Here is a 22,205-nt window from a genome sequence, read left to right on the forward strand (position 1 = left end):
ATGATATGACCGGGAAATTTTTGGCTCTTGCCCCCCCCTGGCCACCGACCCCTGTTACGCCGCTGCCTATACTGAGAGTCTGTTCATTCATTTTCTTCGGCTTTTTTCCCTTCTCCTTTCCTTTTCTTTTCTTTCCTAATCTCTTTCTTTTCTTTTCCCCCTCATCTTTCATTGAACCACGATTTTTTTTTCATTTGCGGATTGTTTTGATGGAGTCTGATGCCGGGGAGTAATGCGCTGATCAGAGGTACTGCCGCCTGCCACGCCCATTACCTAAAATGGTCTAAACGAATCCCCGTCTAAACTAGTCTAGACTAATAACTCTCCTCAGAACTCCTGGTAAACAAGACTATTATTTCATGCCATTGCCACGCGTGTTAAAATCTGGAAACTGAAGTAACAGAACCGGTAAGAAATCAGTGAATTACAGGTATAATATGTCACCATTGATAGTTGAGAGTAATTTCTTTATTTCACTATAGACCTGAAGTACATGAAAAGCTGTAAAGAGGTGAGCAAACTGTTTGTTTGGCGTAAGTAAACCCAGCCAGTTCAAGTTGTTCAGTCACACATCCGAGTACACCAGACCCTACTAAAAAATTAACGTGTGGGACTGATAATAATTAATATTAAAGCCAGTCTCTGACGTTTGGCGAAAAAGGGTTCCAAGTCCAACAATCTAAGAAGTTCAGTTGCAGTTTTGGGGATTCATTTATAAATTTCTAAAATTTTCATCTTATCCCCTAGATTATAGATACCCCTATCTATTTTACAATAATTGCATTGATTATCACTAAATAAGTCACCAGTGCAGTGATCTGGTGATGAGGGAATCAGACTAATCAGTGAGAGTCGAGACTAGCCAGGCGGCTTCTTGAGAGTAAAAATCATTTACTAACGTAGCCGTAGGCTTACTCTCAATGAAGGTTGGTTGGTGTTGGAGTTAAGTTGGCGCTCTTCAATCTGGTAGATTATCTGCGCCAGGTCGTTTCCGAGTTAGTTGCTTAATTCCCGCATCAATGTCCTCGGCGTTAGACTAGTCTGACCTGTCACATAGCGAGGTGCAATATAATTATGATTAGTTACCACCACCATTAAATTGTGCGTTTTTGTACTTCATAGTATGCAAACTTATATAAGAAGCTAGGTCGAAACTCAATTTTAGTAGTCTAAGAATTATCACTAATCATCTGAACAAAAGGAAGAGAGAGAGAGAAAGAGATTGAGAGAGATCAGTGGAATATTCTTATTCGAATCTTTTTGTTTTTTTCACGTAATTCAGGATGACTTTATAATCTGCATTTCTTCCCAATAATGTTGCTAGATCTGATATTGGCTTGTTTAATTTCAGGCTTCTTTGCATAATTCTTCTTTCTCTTTCATATTTCTTACATTGTAGTAAAAAATGTTCTATTGTCTCAGGAACCTGACAATGGGAACATAGACCATTTTCATGTTGATTGAATTTATACAGATAATAATTCAATTTACATTTTCCGAGTCTTAAACGGTGTATCATAGTCTCTTCAAACCGAATGAGACCTTGATAACTAATTGTATCTGCCACGTTGGGTTGGATGCTAAATAAATGTCTTCCTTTAGATGAGGATACCCATTGAGCCTGCCAGATTTCTTTATAAATCAAAGACATGTGGGTTTTCCATTCCTCTTTGATATATGGAATGTGTAATTCAACTTGTTCTTTTGATGCTCCTTTTTTTGCTAAAAGGTCTGCCACATCGTTTCCATGAATACCACAATGGGATGGTATCCATTCAAAATTGACATAAATATCTGATAATTGTAAAACTTTGATTTTATACAAGATATCAACAATAAGATTGTTTTGTATACGATTGCTTTCAAGTGCTTGAAGAGCAGACAACGAATCTGTAAAAATTACCACGGACATACCTCTGTTATCTCCTAGCCAATCAAGTGCCATTACCATTGCTGTTAATTCGGCTCTCATTATACTTACAGAATTTAATCTATAGAATCTTTTAATATCCAGTTCTGGTATATAAAAAGCAGAGCCGGTTCTCTTGTCTTCTTGTGAATGAAGCCAGGGAGTCCTTCCTATTCATCTGCGTGTACCGCAAAAAACCCTGAAACTTTCGCCCCCGAGATTTCTACTTTCCTTCTAAAACATCTAGTCATAAATCATGTAGGGCCTACATGGGATAAAACTTTATTTCCGACATTTCTACGCGCTCGTTATTTTTAAACAAGAATTCATTTTAAAAAATGAAAAAATATTGTGAAGAGACTTGCCCGATGTTTACACCGCCATCTTGTTTCTTATTGTACTTCCCCAACGTTACGCGACGCTCGCGTCCGTCGCGCAACCCCCACTTAGCCTGGAGGCGTCTGGGGAGTGAAAGTAATATACTGTACGTATGGTCACTCCCCTAACGCCTGGCATTGTGATGTATGGGCTCCTACGTACCGAGGGAAAAGGCAACTATAAAAATGCGCCAAACTGCTAGTTATGTTTAGAATCTGAGGTCACGACTGCTGTACATGGGTAACAATATTGGTTGGCAACGTTTGGCAAAAAATGCGTAGTAATGGTTATAAAATGACGAATAAATTATATGAAGTAATAAAAGTAGAAGAGAGTTTACTTACACTTGTTGACATCGCCATCTTTGATCCTTTGTTAATGCAACCTAGTTACGTGACGCGTACAGAGGGCGGCAAAATCATGAGCGGCGCTAGATTAAAAAGTGCTAAAATGTCCTGCTTCAACCACTGAACTAGAAATACGTGGAAGTCGTGTACACCCAAGCAAAACATCGCCGGCGAACTCGATAAGTCACGTGACCGCCGCCATTTTGCTAGGTCAATTGTTCGAGAACGCGCCGTAGAAGGCAAGATGCAATATGTTTTCTCTATGTATTTCTAGTTCAGTGGTTGAAGCGGGACATTTTAGCACTTTTTAATCTAGCGCCGCTCATGATTTTGCTGCCCTCTATACGCGTCACGTAACTAGGTTGCATTAACAAAGGATCAAAGATGGCGATGTCAACAAGTGTAAGTAAACTCTCTTCTACTTTTATTACTTCATATAATTTATTCGTCATTTTATAACCATTACTACGCATTTTTTGCCAAATGTTGCCAACCAATATTGTTACACATGTACAGCAGTCGTGACCTCAGATTCTAAACATAACTAGCAGTTTGGCACATTTTTATAGTTGCCTTTTCCCTCGGTACGTAGGAGCCCATACATCACAATGCCAGGCGTTAGGGGAGTGACCATACGTACAGTATATTACTTTCACTCCCCAGACGCCTCCAGGCTACCCCCACTTCCTTGATTTATCCGAACTTAATACATAAACATATGGCCATTGAGTCCCCTGTACAGATAGTAAAGAACTTTGGTCTCTGTATTTGGTGAGTGGAGCCAACGGAGTTCAGCGGAACAACCAATTTGACAGAGACCGAAGTTTTTGGTCTAGGGTAAACTGTACTATCATGACTATTAGCAAACACTAAGTTAACACTGCACTTTTTTTTATCAGACAAGAAAACTGCAGTGCATGGTTGATGATGATCTAGCTCTAGATAAGTCTTGAAAACTTTTTTCCGCTTTGCTGACCAGTATGATAACCTGTATGTTGAGATTTTTTTTTTTTAAGTTCCTTTTTGTGGCCTATCACAAGGTATCTTCCTTTTTTTGGCCATTTCTCTCATTTTCTGTAACTTATTTGATGTAACTTAAATTGTTATGTTATACATTGTTTATATTCATTGTCTATTTCATGTTTTATGTAATTAAAATACTTTATCTGATGAGCTAGGAGAAATAAACCAAACACGAAACTTGAAATGTAAACACTGCATTAGTAGCCCCTAAAGGTAAACTTGTAAATATGGTAATGCCTAATGGTAATAAGTCTCATTCCACATGTTTTAGTAAAAAATCTGTCGATGGTTACACTGCAATCATAGCTCTTGTGTAATATCAATAGAGCTACATGTATAGGCCGATCACTCGGCTAGCCTGGACTATCAAAACACAGCACGGTTTCAATTGGCCCAATGATTGTTCAATTGTCTCCAATATGGGGCATTATTAACTCCTTAATTTTCTCCAGTATTGGCCATTTACTGCTACTAGTACTGCCAATATAATGTTGATTATTTATGACCAACATTGGCGGAACCTGGATTTCTTTGGGGAAGTGGCCCATTTTTTTTGTTCAAGAATTATCTGACAAGCAAAATAAAAATGTAATGTCTCTGGAAAAACTAGAAGTAATTGAAGTTTGGAATTGTATTTTTAGAATGTATGTTTTCATTACATTTGTAATTGTGTAAATGATTTGTTACTCTGCAGATTTGAACCATGCCTCCCAAAAAGAAAGAAGGGCCTCCTAAGAAGGTTTTGTTAGGCCGTTTTGGAACATCTTTGAAGATTGGTATTGTCGGATTGCCAAATGTTGGGTGAGTCTCTATAAGTTGCAACAAGGATTATCTTACACCAGTTGTCAGTCCAATTTTTGGTTCATTCTTAGAGGACAAAATTTTAATAAATGAAATTTCATTTTGAAAAATACAAAATTTCAGTGTTATGTTTGTACGATTTTACTTTATCTGTCCAAATGATATTATTTTCAACCTGGAGTACCTTTTAAATAAACCAATGTATAATATTAAAAAATTGACACCCATTTCACTATTGAATGTATGATAGTTTGTTTACCTTCCATTTTCCCCCCTTTATAACCTTTTACAGAAAATCAACTTTCTTCAATGTTTTGACTAAGAGCCAAGCTGCAGCTGAGAATTTCCCTTTCTGTACAATTGGTAAGTGTTGTAAATGATAACCGGAGGAACTTATAATTTTGATTGTTTGCTAAATAAAATATTTATATAGAATATCTAATTATTCAAACAATTAACAATGAAATATGATGATATACTGTTCTGGTGAAATGAATTTTTAAGACATATTTAATAATGTTTCTATTCCATCATAAATCATAAGTAAATGTAAATAATCCATGTTGATATGTTTGTATCATATGAAGTATCTCAAGAGAAGAGAAAGGCTGTGCTCTAACTTTAGTGTTACATAAATTTGGAAACTCACAATATGATTATATTTATTGACAATGTTTCATTGACTTTAAATCATATGAAGTTACAGTATTGTAAATCTTTGATAATAGTTGATACACATATAATATTGTATAAGAATTATTCAATAATAACAATGACACTACCTTATATCAGCAAACCATTGTCTTTGTGTGATATTTTTAAATGTTCCTCTTTTTTCCCCTTTTTCTTGCCATGCTATATTGCTTGCTGTTTATCATCAACAGAACCTAATGAAAATAAGTATACTTTTCTTATATATTTGTGATATAATGCACAATGCTGAGTTATTTGTGAAGTTAAAAAAAATGAACACAATGCTTTTTTGGTTTACCAGCAGAAATAGAGCCAGAGAGTTTGTTGATTAGTATAAACATACTGCTGTACTGTTCTAACAAGATAACTATATGCAAACATTGCAAAGTGAAAAATCCTGATTAACTAAGAGCCATCTTAGCAGATATAAAAAAAGGAAAATATTACAGTTAACCTTAGATAATGTACATTTGTCTCTTAGTTCAAAGTATATTTCATATAGGAATTCATGGAAAAGTATAGCCTTGATGGATAATTTTTTATAACTTTTTCAAGTGTTTTCTACCTGGAAATTATCATACCATATTTACCAAAGAATGAGATGCACTGATCCGTTTCTTTTGGCAAATACATTAGCACTATGCAATTATTCATGCTCAGTATACATGTATTTTAGATATGGAAGATTAAGCCAAAGTTACACAGAAACTGGAAAAAGGAAAACAGAATCGTATATAGGGGTTATAAAATTGAAAATAAAAAAAAATTACAAAATTTTAAACTTTATATGGAAAATGTACAGAAATCCGATAAGGTTAATTTTGTGACACTTAAAGTGAAGTAAGTGTTGGGGAAGTTCAAAAAAAAAAAGGCAAGGAGTTCCATGTTTTAGGTGCTATGGTAGAAAAGGTGTGTGCTTATTCCTTTGAAAAGTTAGTTTAGTATACAAATAGATGTTCAAAGCATAGTTCTTTGTTTAAAAATTGCTTTGTAGGTTCTGGTTTAATGGATTGATCTCTTTGTACTTTGTTCTTAGATACGTAGGGTACCTGTCCCAGATGTTCGATATGACTTCCTCTGCGAGTTCCACAAACCTGCAAGGTGAGATGACCAATAATATATCATTTTTACTGCCACAATTGTTTCTGTCTATATAGAGATATGGTCTTGAGCTTTTTTGTGTAAGTATTTGGTTTTGAAGTTTTGTTTTTCTGTTTGACTTATTGCTCAGCTTTTCTATGGGAGTATATTTGCAGGACCAAAGGCTTAGAATCCATTTTGATGCATTCACTTGTGAATAGACGCTGGTTTTTACAGACTATTGTTAAAAGCTACTGAAAATCGTCTTATCTGATTGGCTGAGAGCAGATTAGTTTTTGAAAATAATTTACCAAACTTTACATGAAACACTCCCCATGTTTCTTATTAAAAAAACCCAACTAGCTGTGAATGAGGTTCAGCAGAAACTAAATCAAAAACTTGATTGATAAAGGTCAAATCCTGTATTGGGACTGGTCTGGAATGGATAGTCTTCGTCTCTTTAAGATTTGTTGTTAGAGATAGACAAATAGATGGAAATAATCAGTGTTATTAATTCTTTTTAGGATATTTATAAAGAATAACTAGAACAAGAATCATCTACTGCCAAGGATTGCTGTTCCAGTGCCTCACATTGCAAATGTAAACAAATAATGGCTGAAACTGTTGTGCCAACAATTTGGGTGTATTCCCATCCATTCTCATCTGTGTCTATAATAAGGAAGTATTGAATCGTTTTTTTTTTAATCATTTTGGCGATTCCATTTCTTTTCAGCAAATACTGGTGTTTACGTGTATTGACTATTATAAACATCCTTTTACAATCACTGTTAGACAGTTTTCATTGTTATACAAATTCACAATGGTATCAAATCTCTACTAAGAATTGGAATTTATGTGTCTTTAACGGCGAGAAGCACAGGAGTATTTAATTATATTTTGTAGCTGCATTTTGTAGCTGTACCTGTATAATGATTGTTACTATCATCTGATTTCCTGTCCTTGTATTTTTTTTTATTCAGCAAAGTTCCTGCTTTCTTGCATGTGGTTGACATTGCTGGTTTGGTAGCTGGAGCTCACGATGGTCAAGGTCTTGGCAATGCCTTTCTCTCACACATCAAGGCCTGTGATGCCATTTTCCATCTTTGTAGTGAGTTTGCTAAGATTTATTTAACACTTGACATTCATTGATAATGTGTGTTTATAATTCAGCACTTGACATTGAACATTCTTCTTTAACATTTAGAATTCATTATTCAGTACTGGACATTCAACGTTCATCCTTGGTATTGTACATTCATAATTTTACACTAGACATTAACGTTGAGAATTCAGCAAAGTGTACTTTTGTTTTTGTATTTACTAGTCATAGTATTGAAATCTCTTGGTGTATTTCTTAGGAGCCTTTGAGGATGAGGATGTAACACATGTAGACGGTGATATCAACCCTGTTAGAGATTTAGATACCATCTTCAATGAGCTTAGATTAAAGGACATTCAATACCTGAGAACGCAGTATAATGAAATGGAGAAGAAAACCGTTCGAGGTGCCGACAAGAAAGCATCGGCAGAATTGGTAAGTCTGTGTGAATTGGAGTGTACCAACTCTGCAAACGGTATCCCTAAAGGGAAATTCCTGTTTTGAGGAAGATGAAAATAATTATTACAAAGTTACCAACTATTCCTCTTTTTTGGCAATTTTTTATACTTAAAGTTGAAATATATTGAAAATCGTAAAAATGGAGAATCATATATCAAATTAAAGGAGAAAATAAGGAGAACACGATGGTGTAAATCATTTATCATGGAGACCAATGGAACTCAGTTAATTGATAGTTTAAAGTTCTCTCTCTGAATGCTTCAAGCACGCAGAATTACGTCCGCGAAATTGGGGATTTTTTATGACGTCACTTTCTGTACGAGAGGCGTGATTGGCTCTCCAACGTGAAGCTCCACTTGCATGCAAAACCTGTTGCGAGGGTACGTTTTCTCCACAATGTCACTGAATACTTCGATCCCGAAATGAAAGAAAACCCATAATTTTATCTAGATTTGGATTTTCAAATTGATGATTATGAAGATGAAGAGAATGATGATGAAGTTTCTAGCTTTAGAAAAACAAAGTGACGTGGATAGAGGTATACATTAGGGGAATTACGCCGGTGATTATGAGTCGGACAATTCAACTTGCATGCCGATTCGCTACCAACACATGCAGCTGATAGCTGCACCGTGGGTCAAATCCATGAAAATGAATTCCATCACGACCACATCCAGACAGAGTCTCTTTCTTCTATCAACAACATAATGAGAATGAAAATAATGATATAACTGAACTTACAAACAAGTGAATATATCCGAACCTAGGCTGAAGGTAAATCAACTCAAGGAATAACAGCAGACGATATGCACCGACGATGAATTTCACGTGGCTGGGAGATTGTCACTCGTTCTGTTAGATGAAATTTCTATCTCATTATTTTGACTAAATTACAAAACTCAGAGAATTAGTATTCTACATAAAAATTAAGTAACACCTGGTACTATTTTTTGAATTACGATAAAACCTTTTTGAAGCAAAGAAAATGAGGTAAATTAAAATTAGATATAAAAGATCATCCGCCTAGCTCGCATTCGATTGTAAACAATCAGCAAGGCAAGCACATAGAGTTGGATAAAGCTACGCTTTATAAAGCTATGCTTTATCCAACTCTATGGGCGAGCAAGCCACTGAACTGAAAATACGTATTTTCAGTTCAGTGGAGCAAGCTGGCCATGTGCTTTTGATTGTTTGTTTACAATCGCATGCGGCTAAGTGGATGATCCTTTATATCTTATCTTAATTTACCTCAATTTCTTTGCTTCAAACATGTCAAAAATATTTTATCGTAATTCAAAAAATAGTACCAGGTGTTACTTAATTTTTATGTAGAATACTAATTCTCCAAGTTTCGTAATTTAGTCAAAATAATGAGATATAAATTTTATCTAACAGAACGAGTGACAATCTATTCCAGCCACGTGAAATCCATCGTTGGTGCATATCGTCTGCTGCTATTCCTTGAGTTGATTTACCTTCAGCCTAGGTTCGTATTATATTCACTTATTTGTAAGTACAGTTATTTTATTATTTTCCTTCTCATTATGTTGTTGATAGAGGAAAGAGACTCTGTCTGGATGTGGTCATGCTGCATGGAATTCATTTTCATGGATTTGACCCGCGGTGCAGCTAGCAGCTGCATGCGTTGGTAGCGAATCGGCTTGCAAGTTGAATTGTCCTACTCATCATCACCGGCGTAATTCCCTTAATTTACCACCATCCACGTCACTTTGTTTTTCTAGAGTTAGAAACTTTATCATCATTCTCTTCATCTTCATAATCATCAATTTGAAAATCCAAATCTAGATAAACTTATGGGTTTTCTTTCATTTCATGATCGAAGTATTCAGTGACATTGTGGAGAAAACGTACCCTCATAACAGGTTTTGCATGCAAGTGGAGCTTGACGTGGGAGAGCCAATCACGCCTCTCGTACAGACAGTGACGTCATCAAATTCGAGTCAATTCAGAGACCGATGCGAGGCATATTTCGGAGAGGCATTTTAGCGCTTTTTAATTGGCGATTTCCACCTTATGTATTATTTTCATTATTTTTGAATGACCTAATGGTAATCCTCACATCATTACCTTTCCACTGATATATAATAAGGCCATATTCATAATCAATATATTTCTCCTTTAACCCTAAATAGACTGGGCTATTTCGACGCCTAAGAAGACTGGGGGGGGGGGGCTGATTCAGCCCCCCCTTATGATCTCGGCCGTCGATCGCGCAATCGCGACGAAAATTGGCACGCACGTTACCCATGGCATTATCTACAAAACTATAATATCAAATTCTGCAAAAAATCTCATTGCTCATTAATTATGCTAATTTATGCGTAAAATCATAAGTTTGCTCTAATTAATTAAATAATGCCCCTAAAATGCTAATTTTTGTTTCCCATACTCTAGATAAGCATCTGATCAAATCTATTAAAGAAAAAATTCAACATCACATTTATTTTCTTATGTATTCTATTGTTTTCTTAATTTCTTATGTATTTCTTTGTTTTTCGACTTTTTGTTTTTTATTGTTTTTTCAATGGAAATTGTCAGGGACTTTATTTTTACCATAAAAAAGATCAAATTAATTGATATAAAGCAGTAAAAGGAAAAATAATGATACATATATGAATTTTGGCTAAAAACACTACTTGCATTGGATTTGTACACAAATTCACGTTTTTGAGTAATTTTGGGTCTGCATGCACTTACGAAATGTTGCGTAATTTCGGAACCGCGTACCCAGGGGTCACAATTTTGGTCTCAAAAGTTGCGCGAAACTTGAAAGTAAAAAGTCAGCGAGCGACGCGGTCAAAAAATTTTGCACGGCGGATTTATCGCGAAAAATGTTGAGGGGGGGGCTGAATCAGCCCCCCCCCCCCCCCAGTCTTTTTAGGGTTAAAATAAGTACATGTGAGTATACTGCAGATTTCTTCATTAAAATATATAGTTTCCCCAAAATTGTATTGCACAGATGTTTATTTCAGAAAAGTCAGCCCAATTATATATTTTTGTCATCCCTCAAAATACTTCAATTCTCTTTTACTACGCTGGCATTCCTGTTATGTTGAGCTTACAAGTGCTTTTTATGTTGAATAAGAATATCATTTGGAAAGGTCCACCATTATGGATTGATTATCAGAGGTTTGCACAAGTTTATTCAAGCGATGACCTAAAACAGCTGAAAGGTTCCGACCAAAAATGTGCGTGTGGTCCCATTTATGCATTTCTCTGTGCAGTGCTTCTGACTCTTAGCTGATGTGAGTCATTTTCTTATCATTTGGCGATTTCCAAAAATTTGAGAAAAGTTTAATATTAGTAATAAGAAAGTTATGAGCATTTGAAGTTTAGATTGTTATTGTAATGTAGATCCTCCCATTGGCAATGCGACAGATGTGTGATGTCACATGTGAACAACTTTCCCATTACTTTCGTATATATTTCACTTAAAATGCCTCTTTTATCACATCTATCAGTAGAGCATGTTTTCTTTTTATAGGAGGGCATCATGTAATAAAGATTTTCAAAGAATACATTATGGATAAAGGGTTTGTGTCACCATAAGAAAGAGCAAAAAGAGACATTTTGTGGGTATCTTATAGTCCATCAAAGAAAAAGCTGTTCACATGTGACATCACACATATTTGTCGCATTGCCCATGGGAGGATCTCCGTAGCATTAGTGATCGCAATATTCAAATGCTCATAACTCATTATTTGTCCAATTTTTCTCAAACTTTCTTTGATCTATATTCGATTTTTCTCTTTCCACACAAGCCCACTTGTTCCAAAGGTTTCATTTCCCTTTAACTGGTTTTACTTTTAATCTTCGCAAACTTTTCCACCAAAATTATCATATTACTAATGACCATCTCATTTTGAGAGAGGAAATACTTGTCAATACTTTGAAATTTGTTTTCACTCATTTGGACCCTATTTTGAATAAGTAAATTATGTGTACAATCCGTGTATTTACATTTTCTTTTATTTTCTCCTTTGAAGCTTTGTGCGTGTAGAGATCTGGCGATAGCATCTACACTGTATCTTTTGAGGAATATACCACTGATATTCAATTGTTACCTCAACGTACGTCAGAATTGTTTTTTTTTTCTCTTTTTGCCCCTGTCACAGGAATGTGTTGGTCGAGTGCTGAAGTATCTGGAGGAGGAGATGAAGCCGATAAGACATGCAGAGTGGGGTGCGAATGATGTAAGTGATTCCATGGGAATATCACCATGTTAATTAATTGATTCTCATCTACATATGTATGAGACAGATGAATGGAAAAGGGAGATGAGAAGAAGAAATATTAGACGAGGGGAGGTAAAGAGGAGAAGGGAAGGGAAAGGTGAAAGAAGAGGACGAGGAAAGAAAAGAAGGAGAACAATGAGGAGGTAAAGAGAAGGGGGATAAGAAGGAGAGAAAGAGAGAAAGAGAAGAAGAAGAAGAGGAGAAGAGAAAGAGGAGTAAAAAACAAGAAGGGAGAGACGAAAGAGAATGAAGAAATCAAAGAAGGCATTGTTAGAGAGGTAAATAAAGGAAATTATAGGAAGATGACAAGGAGAAAAAGAGGTAAAGTATTGAATGGAGGAGGAACAATTGTGATATTTTAACATTTTAATTATTCATGTGATATTGATGGATTTCTTACAATACATTTGTTTTGTCTATTTTCTCTCTAGGTCGAAGTGTTAAATAAGCATCTACTCATCACCTCCAAACCGATCATTTATCTTGTCAATCTATCAGAGAGGGACTACATTAGAAAAAAGAACAAATGGTAAGGTTACTAATTTTTTATAATGCATATATTTACTTTTCATTACAAAATTGCAGATACCATACATATTTCTTAATTTCATTAGTATTCTCTTTGTCACTGTGTGCTAAATTCATCCCGGTTTCTATAGTATGAACATTGTCATTATTGAACATCGGAGCCCATGTTTATTTGAATTTATAATCATAAAGATTGGGCTCAGATCATAGCTTAGAGCATTAAATTAGTGCCCTGTTGCAAAAGCATGCATTTATATTGGTCCCTTTTCAATACGCCTGTATGTGCTAAATAACTCATAATTATAATGCATGAAAGCTTCATAAACCATGGTTTCAAAGTGTAGATTCATTATTTTATAACAATCTTCATTAATATAACTAAGGTTCTATGAGTTGGGGGCTTGTTACAAGAGCATGATCATTATTTTGAAATGGTAGTCCAAATCTGTCCCAGAGTATTTTTTCGATGATTTTATGATTGTATTATTGCCTTTAAGAAAATTATTTGAAAATCCCTTCACCTTTTTTTTAACTATTACTAAAACAAGTCCAAATAATTGTTCATTATCTGGTCACAAACATTGATTCAATCCTAAAAGTAGTTCAATGGATGGAAGGTAGCATTGACTTTAAGCTGAGCTTGGGAATTCTGCTATCGCTCCCCAAAATTGACTTTGGGCGTGATATTAATCTTAGGGGTATTTTTCATGAAGCTATTTGTAAGTTACGCATAACCTACTAGTGACCTTTTCTGGTGCTAAATTTTCACTGTTCCTCTAGCCATTATAAAAAAAATGTTGAAGTTTCCATTCAGATGAGAATCCGAATCAACAAGATCAGATTTCTACTTCAGCTGTCATATATTAACTTGTGTGGAACTCTGGAGAAAAGCTTTCCAATTTTCTCAACAGTGTACGAATGATTTTTTTTTCTTTACAGGCTTGTGAAGATCAAGGAGTGGATAGATGCGAACGATCCTGGTGCTACCATAATACCAATCAGTGCATCCCTGGAATCAAAGCTCTTTGATATGGGAGATGAAGACAAAGAGAAGTATCTACAGGATGTCAAGACCACGAGGTAAATGAATACCATGTATTGAGTTCAATTTTGAGTTGTATGGTGTATCCCTGGAATCAAAGCTCTTTGATATGGGAGATGAAGACAAAGAGAAGTATCTACAGGATGTCAAGACCACGAGGTAAATGAATACCATGTATTGAGTTCAATTTTGAGTTGTATAGTGCATCCCTGGAATCAAAGCTCTTTGATATGGGAGATGAAGACAAAAAGAAGTATTTAGAGGAGGTCAAAACCACACCATAAATGACTACCTTGTATTGAGTTCAATTTTGTGTACTTTAGTGTATCTGTGGTATCAAACATATGACTGTACATAAAACAGTTGAAAGCTTTTCTCTAACGACCAGAAATGCTATTGAGAAGTTAAATTATTCTCTGAATGGTTTTGAAAATAAAATGTCAGATTTCTTTAACATATGCAGGTTTAACTTTATCATTTTATTATTATTATTATCATTATTTTTTCTAATAAGTGTCCTGGAGAAAGTAATCAAGACTGGATTCCATGGTCTCCAGCTGGAATACTTCTTCACAGCGGGCAAAGACGAGGTCAAGGCATGGACCATACAGGTTAGTTTGCAGAAAGCTTGTTGGCATTGGTAGTTAGATCACTTAACCCATTGAGTACTGAATTGTGCAATTCCCATAGACTTTGTGCAGATATAACCTGGTTCCAGATGGCTGGGGGTTAACCTGTTGCCTGTTTAAGCTGGGTAACCCCTGAACAGAGCCTAGCACGACAAACTTCAGCTGTCGAAAGGTTTAGCGGATTACAACCACATGGTTAAATACCAGTTGGTCCAGAGTTCTAAGATACTTTGCATGCAGTACCACAATTGCTCACCCATCTTGTCACTTTTGTATTGGGCGAGATTGCTATTTGGTCAAATCATCACTTGATCTACCACCCTTGTGGCCTATTGAGAGAAATAGTTGCATCTATTGCTAGTTTGCCTTATTCTAAAATAATTTTTATAAGTGACTAAACCAGGCACAAAATTATTCATTTATTTTGAGGGGATGTTTTTCACAAATTACTGCCTAACTCTGCAACATTGGATGAGCTTTAACATTGTGATGAATGGAGATTTCCAAGGCTCCCTCTTTTTTATTTCCCAACATCAACATCTTTGGTTTGACAAGCCATTTCATCTGCCATGATCAGCTGACAAATTGTAGTTGGTTTTCATTGAATGAGCTTGCACTGGTCTCTTACTGTTACTATGGCAACTGTGAGACGATGACAACTTGTCAGTGCTAACAAATGCAACAGTGCCCTGATTGTCTGAAAATCAAGTTTTGTTACATTGCAACTCTTTGGCTACACCAATAGCCTGAATGGAAAATAAAGAATCTTGCAAATCAGATAAGACTAACGCGTTACATGTCAATGTGGGATTAGATGAAGAAGCCATTCCCCACTTGAAATGACTCTAGGCGGTTTCAAACCGCCTAGATCACAAGAATCCCCGTTAAATTACAAGAACATTTTTAGGCTAAAAAATCCCCATTAATTATTCCTGCATTCACACTGCCCCGAAACATACCCTTCGGGATAAACTCCTGAAGTTAGGAGCATGCGCAGTATGGTCTAATAAGCAGGCAAGGCGCAAAACCACTAGCCCAGCAGCCACCCACGGCGCCCGCACCCAACAACACGCTGGGCTAAAAGTTCCCGTAAATTGCTTTCACATTGCCAAAATACCTGCGACCTTGGAAAAATCCCCGCGAAAGTTCTCGTAATTTTGCCAAGTACCTACTATTTAGCGGGTATTTTCTTTCGGGGAAATTATGCGTAGTTTGCTTTCACATTACCAAAATACCTGGTATTTTCTGATCAGGGTAAATTTCCCGATCAGAGAATACCTGGAACTGACGAACATCGGGGCGGTCTGAAACCACCTTCTGATAGCTTTTTTATGCCTTATCTCAAATTGGAAGTGAAAGTGCAAATTTTGTTTATAAGGATTTCCTGGCCATAGAGCTGCTACCATGTAAGCCTTAACCAGTTTCACTATTGAAACAATGAAATACTTTTTTTCCTTTACTTTCTTTTGTTGAAATTCTTTGTTTGCTGTCATGAGGTTTAAAACTTGAAACTTGCAAGAAAAAAAATTATCCTGAGCTAATGTGACCTTAAGCTTTTTTTTTTCACTTGCAGAATATTAAATGTTGTATGATGTATGAAACCTTGTGATCAGCAAGACATATAAATGCTTAAGTCTATTATGATTGATATGTTATTGAAACATGGATTATAGTCAATGTTATTGCCAATTTAAGGAGAACCATGATTAAAATGCTAAAACGAATCTAATCTTTAAAATAGTCCATTTTCATTTGGGGGGAATCCTTTGAATGCATGTCACAATCACAATTCATTATTACATATAATTGTGTATGCCCCAATACAGTTCTGATGTGAAGGATATCAAATAGTGATGTGTTTTATTGGATAAAATTGTGATGTAACAAGTATGTGAAACTTTATTTTTATCAGGTTTAGGTTGGCTCACAAGGGTCTGTCCAGTTTTGTTTAATACTGTCATTGCCAAGTTCATGAAATTCCTTTTTGAATGATTTATGGGCAAAACAACTTCTGACATGAAGGTCATTATTTAGATTTGTCCATTCATGCAATTATGTATGATAGGATTGCTCAGAATGGGATACCAGAAATATTTCACTTGTTATTTCTGTAACTCTTGAAACTGTATATTCTGGTATCCAATGAAGGAAAGGCATCCAATATATACCCAGTTGTTGTGTGTCCGGACAATCGATTTTAAAGAGCCATTTGTAAAAGTTAAGAAAAGAAATGCAAGGTTTCATCAATTTTTACTGCAAAGTCTTAGGCAATATTATAGAGAACAAAACTGAAAAAAATCTTTTGAATTTATATTTTTTTTGCAATCCGAAAAACAGAAGGGTTGAAAATTTAAAGTGTCTGGACACCCAACCCCTCATCCTACTTATCATCTTTCATGATAATCATTCAGTAGACCATGCAATGACTCGTTATTGCATGGTCTGATATTGCAAAGTCAATTTGTGGAGACAAAAAAACCCTTCATAGAAAATAACGTCAAAGATTGACTATATTCTGTTTATCTTGAATTTGTTCATCGATTTATCTTTGATGACAGAAAGGAACAAAGGCACCGCAGGCAGCTGGGAAGATCCATACAGACTTCGAGAAAGGTTTCATCATGGCAGAGGTGATGAAGTTTGAAGACTTCAAGGAACTAGGAAATGAAAATAATGTCAAGGTAAGAGTTCAGACAGATTAATTGACAATAAAAGGTTGAATTTAAGTCCTTACATTGATGTAGATCTAAAATTGGTGATTGGGTAGTTGGATGAAAATTATCATCAAGGATGAGCATCGATAGATACAGGGGCAAATTGATGTAATTGTGGTAGATGATGAATGCATAGATTTAAAGTTAAATGGATTGTACGATAGAAGGTAAAATTGGTGGTTATGATTGTGATGAATGAAAGATTAATGAATGGATAGGTGGATGAAAATGAAGAATGAGTATGGATGGACAAAAGGGTAAATTAATGTTTGGCATTATGATAGATGATGGATAAAAGGAATGGGTGGATGGATGGATGGAAAAAAAAGTTAATGAGAAGGATGGATGGAAAAAAAAGTTAATGAGAAGGATGATGAAGGATGAACATACATAGATAGAAGGGCAAATTAATGTTTGTCATTGTGATAAATGGTGGATGAAAGAATAAATAGATGAAAAAAAAAATGATGAGGATAATGAAGGGTAAACATGAAGAGATAGAAGGGCAAATTGATGACTGTCATTGTTATAGATGGTTGAATAATGAAGGAATTAGAAAGTGACTACATGTAGATGATGGTCATGGATGGATAGATAAAGGGCAAATTGTTGTTTACTTATGGATGGTGAATGAATGATTGGATTGATAGAAAGATAGAAGAATAGATAGGTTGATGAAAAAGAAAATGGAGTTTATTTAACATGGATAGATAGAAGGTAAAATATACCTGTGTTTGACATTGGGATAGATGGCCGATGATAGATAGATAGATAGAAAGATGGATGGATGGATGGATGGATGATCGATCGATTGATGGAAGGAAGGAAGGATGGATGGATGGATCGAACGATCGATAGATAGATAGGTACTCTGAAGTTTGGCAGCAATGATGGAGGATAGATGAGAGGTGGATGAGAAAGTAAATGGAGTATCTAGATAGACAGATGGTCAGATTTCTCTGCAATATTGAGTGGAGGATAGTGTGATGAATCTATAGATTACAGGAGAAACTAGTATAAATGGGTTAGATGAAAGAAATGATAGATGGATGAAAGGACTGAAGGTCAGAAGAATTATTCTATTCATTTTGATATCCAACCATCCTCTCTTTCTTTTTTCTTCCTTTTCTTTAAACCAACCTCTGTCACATATCAGTCTGCGGGGAAGTACAGGCAACAGGGAAAAACCTATGTCGTAGAGGATGGTGATATCATATTCTTCAAATTCAACGCAGGCGCAGGATTAACGACTAAAAAGAAGTAGTACTTGTAGAATTAATATAACTAAATATTATGTCAATGCCAATTTTCTCAATGCTATTTTACTTCTGCAATTTAGCAGGCTGTGGTATGGTTTGAAGTTGTAGATAGGAATAATGTACATTGTATACATCCAAATATACTCCAGTAGTATAAATGGGTTTTTTATCATCCCCTCTTTCTCTCCGACTTGCTCTTTCTCACACACAAACATACACACAGATGCTCTCTCTCTCTCCCACTCATTCTTTCTTTTTCTCTCCTTTGCTGTTGTTCATCAATGCCTTCCCATTTATTTTGTATTTCCTGTTCCCCACCCCCCCCCTCTCTCTCTCTCTCATCCTCTTCTCTTCTCTTTCAGTTTTGATTGGCATCTTTTCATTTAAATGTCTTTCTCTCTTCCTGCCTTGTTTCTGTATCCCGCTCTCTCTCTCTCTCTCCCACTCATTCTTTCTGTTTCTCTCCTTGCTGCTTTCTTTTCTGTTGTTCATAAATGCCTTCCCATTTATTTTGTATTTCCTGTTCCCCATCCCCCCCCCCCCCCTCTCTCTCTCATCCTCTTTCTCTTGTCTTTCAGTTTTGATTGGCATCTTTTCATTTAAATGATCTTCTCTCTTCCTGCCTTGTTTCTGTGCTTCTGACTACACCATTCTGGCTCTCTGTCTATCTTCTTTTGATTTATTTTCTTTCAACAAAATCATTATGAAAGGTGAATGTGGCAAATGTGAAATGTAATTAAAACTCTGGGTTAGTACTCTCATAACATCATCAGGTTTCAAAACTTTCGAGCCTGCATCGCATTTTGATAAATCTAATGATTACTTATTTTCAAAGTTAAAAGTGCTATTCTAGTTGTGGGAGAGAATGAAAAAAGGTACTTGGAACCTTTCAAATGTATTTGGGTAAGGTATGATATAATAAAAAAAGTAGTCTACTCAAAATGCTTGTTCTTCAAATGCCCTCATATTTAAAATATGGGGGAGCGGCTAAAAGGGTTCAGCTGGCAAATTTGTACATAGTCCTACACATTCATTTCTGTATGAAGTTCATAGGGCTCTTCATAAACTTTTGATCGTTTGTAAGACTAACAGCGTTATGTCTGGCGTTTTTCATATGAAGATCAATGCTAATTTGAGATATATTTATCATTTGGAGAATTCAACCCTTAAAGTTGCAAATATATCTGTGTACATGTATATCTATATCAAATATTTAATAATAAACTGTCAGGTGAAAGATTTTGAAATGTTTGATTATTCCAATTTTGTGAAAATCTTCAAATTTTAATTTTGATGACGTGCATTTGGTTTCACCAGATTTTTACCCTATCTTGTTCATGTAAGTTATCAGTAACAAATATGTTCTCAGCCAATGGAAGTTCAAATGTGTTAGTTTCAAGAGCTTGTACTAGGAGTTTTGTAAAATAGGGCCCTGCTCTTAGGGATAATTATATATTTCTGTAAAACATTCAGACTTGTCATCCAAAGGTACATGTATTAATTCTATATAAAGCACAATTATCTCTAATTGAACCTTATTTTGTCTGAAGTCTGTCGTGATAAATTTAAGACTCACACATATTATGCCTGTTTATTAATTCATTTCGAAACTCAATCATGTCAAGTCCTTTGGCTGGGCAAGAAAAGCTGATATTTCAATACATCACTCAGTTATTTGAAGAAGGGAAAACAAAAGTCTTACTCTATATGTATTAATGTATAATTTAATTAGACAATGAAAATGTTCCTATTACTTCCTTGTTTTCTAATTACATTACTTTTGATATCATATAACAAATATTTACCACTATATATTATAATTTTCATATTGATTTTATCAAACAAAAAATGGAAATCTACCAAATAAACCATGCAAAGCTTGTGAACATGATTTAGTAGAGCAATCAAGAAACTTGATTAAGAATACATTGTCACTTTTTTTTCCAAATTGAAACAAATTTTAAGACAGCTTTGAAAAAAAATCTTATTTTTAGAGTTATGACATAAACAACCTTCTTTTGCCTGAGAAGTGTTTGCTATAGGAATTACGAGACTGTTAAATTTCAGACAATATGAGGTAGCCATCATTGCCAGATTTCTAAATACAGCTGTTAAATCATAATCCAAAGTGAATAAAGAGTCTACATCGCAAACTTAAAAATTCACAAATTTCCAGGGAAGCTCAATTTTTTTTTTTTTAAGTTTGAGATGTAAGGTTTTAACTCCCCATGACAACATGTACATGTATGTTTAATTTGGTGGATATGAAAGTAGACTCCCTATTCTTTCTAGATTACAAGCATTGCTTACAGTTCATATTCAAAGGCGCTGCTTCAGATGCCAAGTTTGCCATCTACATCCTGTTAAATACACTCAACTATGGTTGTATAAGAAATTTAAACAAATATTGTTTTAAGAAAAAATTTCAAGGACTTAACAACTGGAAAGGGGAATGTGAAACCTGATTTTATGACTTCCTTCAAAATGTGAGGTTTCAAAAGTACAATTCAAAAGTTGTTCATTTTTTTATTTGATTTGTGTGAATAGAAGTGAAACCATGCATTGCTTAGCTCCGGTTACTTGCATACAGGAAATAATATACACTATTTGCGCATTACCAATGAATATATAATTTAGGAATGATTATAGTGTAATACCCTGGTAATTTCTATAATTGATAAAGGATAATATAGTTGGCATATCTTATTACATGTACATGTACTAAGCATCTATTGTAAAAATGCATTGAAATATCTATTTGAACTCAGTCATTTACTGTTTCTGACCTTGGTATTTGAAATCATTATTCTCATTTCCAGTTTACAGTATGAAATGACCAAATTATCATGATTATTGTAATCATGAAAAAAGTGTTCCTCTCAGTCAAATATGGTATAAGTGAAATAATTTGCGATAAAATATTGTCATATTCTGTCATTTTATGCATTTGATATCAATGTTTGATCCTGCCAACTTTAATAATGGGGAAAACTGAGAATTTTCGTCATGAATATAATATTCGACATATTTAGATAATCATTAGGCTAAACATAAAAATCAATGAAATCTGACAAATAAAGCTTCCTATGTCTGGACATTTTGCCTTATTTTGTCTTTAATCATTTTCAGGTTTTGAATTTTATAAATAATAATTTGACCATGTTAAATGCAAAATCCACATTCTGACAGTAAACTGTATTTTGAATCCTTCTGATTTATGAAAATGAAAGATGCTGAACTTGATTACATGTAGGTATAGATTAATAATGTAATATTGTCATATGTTTGAGAAGTGAAATTTATAATTGACATTTTAGTCAGCATTTACAATTCTTTGTAAAGACTGTTTCTCCATGGGGGAATTAACAGTTGAAAGAAGGTTTTATGAAAATATATCTATTTGATTTAACTCCTTTTCATTTATGAATACAATTGTCTTACACTTCAGTCAAGTTCTTTTGAATCTTGGTACTTGCTCACGTTTCAACATTTATTTCTGGTCTATTGTACTTTTTCAAATTGTTTCATAAAATCATGTTAAAAGGATGTCCACTTTTATATCGCTTCGATGTTCAAAAAAGACAAAAAAGAGGGAATTACATTTTGATGAAGGTTGAGATGGAAATACATCAAAGAATAGCAAAGTTATGAAGTCTCAAAGTTTTATATTTGTGATTTCACATACAAACAGCTCCCAGATATTTCTTGTAAGTCATCACAAGCTGCTAAAAATAGGATTTCATGTAAAATATATTACGTGACATACATGGGAGCTGCTGGCATGTGATATCACATAATTACAAATTTGAATCTCTTGATTCTGTTATTTTTTGATGATATGTGTTTCCTCCATTTGTCCCCTTTTATTAAAACCAAATTGAGGAAAGGTGTGACTTTTACTTTAATATATACATGTACAATGTGAAACTACTTTTCTTTGCATTGAATCTGTATTAAAATAGTAAAAACCTATATCAAGTGTAATGAC

General features: G+C 34.8%; 1 protein-coding gene across 1 annotated transcript; it reads left to right on the top strand.

The window, feature by feature from the left end:
• Positions 1-327: 327 nt before the first annotated feature.
• On the top strand, positions 328-22,189 carry LOC129259400 (obg-like ATPase 1). The gene is made up of 13 exons (XM_054897696.2): positions 328-408; positions 4,352-4,458; positions 4,751-4,821; positions 5,343-5,358; positions 6,196-6,252; positions 7,212-7,339; positions 7,590-7,765; positions 11,926-12,003; positions 12,477-12,574; positions 13,513-13,653; positions 14,130-14,226; positions 16,803-16,925; positions 18,115-22,189. Exons 2-13 carry the CDS (start codon positions 4,361-4,363, stop codon positions 18,220-18,222), a joined length of 1,191 nt encoding a protein of 396 aa, XP_054753671.1. The 5' UTR covers positions 328-408; positions 4,352-4,360; the 3' UTR covers positions 18,223-22,189.
• Positions 22,190-22,205: the final 16 nt, after the last annotated feature.

The sequence above is a fragment of the Lytechinus pictus genome, chromosome 1 (genome assembly GCF_037042905.1).
Source record: "Lytechinus pictus isolate F3 Inbred chromosome 1, Lp3.0, whole genome shotgun sequence".
Lineage (NCBI taxonomy): Eukaryota > Metazoa > Echinodermata > Echinoidea > Temnopleuroida > Toxopneustidae > Lytechinus > Lytechinus pictus.